Below are 2,049 nucleotides of genomic sequence, written 5' to 3'. Positions count from 1 at the left end.
CCAAAAAACTAAACCTCCCAGCAAACACACTCTTGGCAGCAGCACACACCAACAGCAAGTATTTTACCCTGAGGAATGTCACAAATACTGTGGCGGGGAGACAGATTCTTCCTTTATCTGCCATGTTCTTGAAAATTTCTGTCTTTTTTCAGTTCTTGAAAATGTATTTCTGCTGTTCATCCTCCCTGCTCTGCCTCCCTTTCTTGCACCCAGATTTACTGTCATCAGGACTTCCTATCTTTGTCCATTCAGCTCAGATTGCCTATGAACCTCTCCATGACACCGACGGGGGTGGTGTTTCCTTTGGGGGGTTTACAGAGATAGAAGTCCTGATGACAGTAAATCTGGGTGCCACGGCTCAGACACGCTGTGGATAAATCTAACTTCATGAGAACAGCGAGTTCCCGGAGCACAAGTCACTGCTGCTGATTTCGCCAGCTTCAATCTCTGCCGCTGTTTCTTTGCCTTCCATTCATTCAACAGGCAAATATTTGTTGAGCACTGACCATGTGCCTAGGACAGTCTTTGGTGGAAGACAGTCAATGGGACCTTCATTCAGTCTGCATCCTCTTCTCACCTGCAGCCTGGGAAATGAAAGGCGCCAGCAACGCAAACCACTCTCACCTGCTTCACTCTCCCTAGGAGAGCGGGGAGGGAATTAGGAGAAACAGACCACCTGGAACTCCCTGGAACAGAAGGGGTGTCCAGCGGGTGCTGCTCCTCGTTGCAGAGTGTGGAGTACTTGGGGAGGGAGAGCCTGAGCGAGCTGCCCTGCGCTTCCCACCCACTCACCACTCGGTGTGTATTGTGCGTACCGCACTAGCTTCCCTAGAAAGTACCGGAATACGAAGATCAAGCAGTGTTCCCTCAAATAACTCACACTCCAGTGAGGGCTGAGAGACAAAACCCAACTAAACATGATGCAGGGAGTGCCACAAAGGAGGGAGGGACAGTAGCAATGGGAGCAGGGGGCGGAGGCCCAGTTCGGCCTGAGGCAGGGTTGGGAGTGGCTCCCTGAGGGGCACGTGCCTGCAGTAAGGATGGATGAGCGGGCAGGTGGCATTGGGGAAGGCGGGAGAAAGAGCCCAGCTGAGGGTTCAGAGTCAGCGTGCGATCTGCCGACAGAACTGCAAGCGCATCGGCTGCAACCGGGGTCAAGTGTGTTAAAAGAAGAACGACGAGGGATGAAAGCAGACAGATCCCAGAAACTCTGGTCATGCTGAGTGGTCTGAACTTTATCTTGAAGGCAATAAGGGACCAATGATAGCTGTTTGGTGAGGGGGTGGCGTGGCCAGATTTGCATATCAGAAGGACCACTCTGGAAGCCACATGCAGGACCATGGCAGGGAGGCCAGTCAAGGGGCTGCTGAGGGAATCCACGTGGGAAGTGATCTGTGCCTGGGCTCAGAGTCACTATGGCCATGGAGAAGGTTCCAGAACCATCAGGCTGTTAACTCTCCGGGACTTGGCTGAGGTGACAAAGTTGAGGGAGAGGGAGGAGCCTAGAGTGACCCCAGGCCTGGGCAGCTGGCAGGGTCATCTCAGCAGTGTGAGATGCTGCCGACCCACCCTTTGTCTAGGGGACTCCAAGTCTCATGGGTCAACTGTGGGGATGCCAGCAGCTTCCCTCTCCCTACTGTGGGCTCCTTGGGAGGCATCCTCAGCACCTCCTCCCTCCATTCACCTTTCATGCTGATGGTGGCTGCACCACTGCTGGCTTCACTCCCTGGGCTGGGGCCCCTGGACTCACCGGGTGCAGGGATTGTAACGACGGGGCCCTGGAGTGTGACGCCAGGCCAGGCACGGCGGGCTGCAGCTGCTCCACACTGTAGCTGCGGGACTTGCCCAGCTTGGGCCGGGAACTCTGGCCAAGGGCTGAGAAGAGCTTTTTCAGCCCCAAGGTGGAGGCGATGCTGCTGCTCCTTTTCTTGTTCTGGTCCAAAGGGGCAGCCAAGGGGGAGCCAGGTCCTGTGTCAGCCCCTGCTGATGCTCTGAAACACAAGGGTGGAGGTGAGGGGGCAGGGGAGGGCCGGGAGGGTGGCCAGGGCA

At 55.8% G+C, this 2,049-nt stretch overlaps 1 protein-coding gene across 1 annotated transcript in view; it reads right to left on the bottom strand.

The window, feature by feature from the left end:
- The window catches only part of KIAA1614 (KIAA1614 ortholog), a 43,111-nt gene that overhangs the window by 5,723 nt on the left and 35,339 nt on the right, over positions 1-2,049 (bottom strand). Inside the window, exon 9 of the mRNA XM_012002632.1 lies at positions 1,751-1,991. Within this exon, the coding sequence (XP_011858022.1) occupies positions 1,751-1,991 (241 nt within the window). The remainder of the gene's footprint in view (positions 1-1,750; positions 1,992-2,049) is intronic.

The sequence above is a fragment of the Mandrillus leucophaeus genome, unplaced genomic scaffold (genome assembly GCF_000951045.1).
Source record: "Mandrillus leucophaeus isolate KB7577 unplaced genomic scaffold, Mleu.le_1.0 Scaffold691, whole genome shotgun sequence".
Taxonomy (NCBI): domain Eukaryota; kingdom Metazoa; phylum Chordata; class Mammalia; order Primates; family Cercopithecidae; genus Mandrillus; species Mandrillus leucophaeus.
Note: the sequence above shows the minus strand (reverse complement) of the source record. Positions and strands in the feature narration are given on the sequence as shown.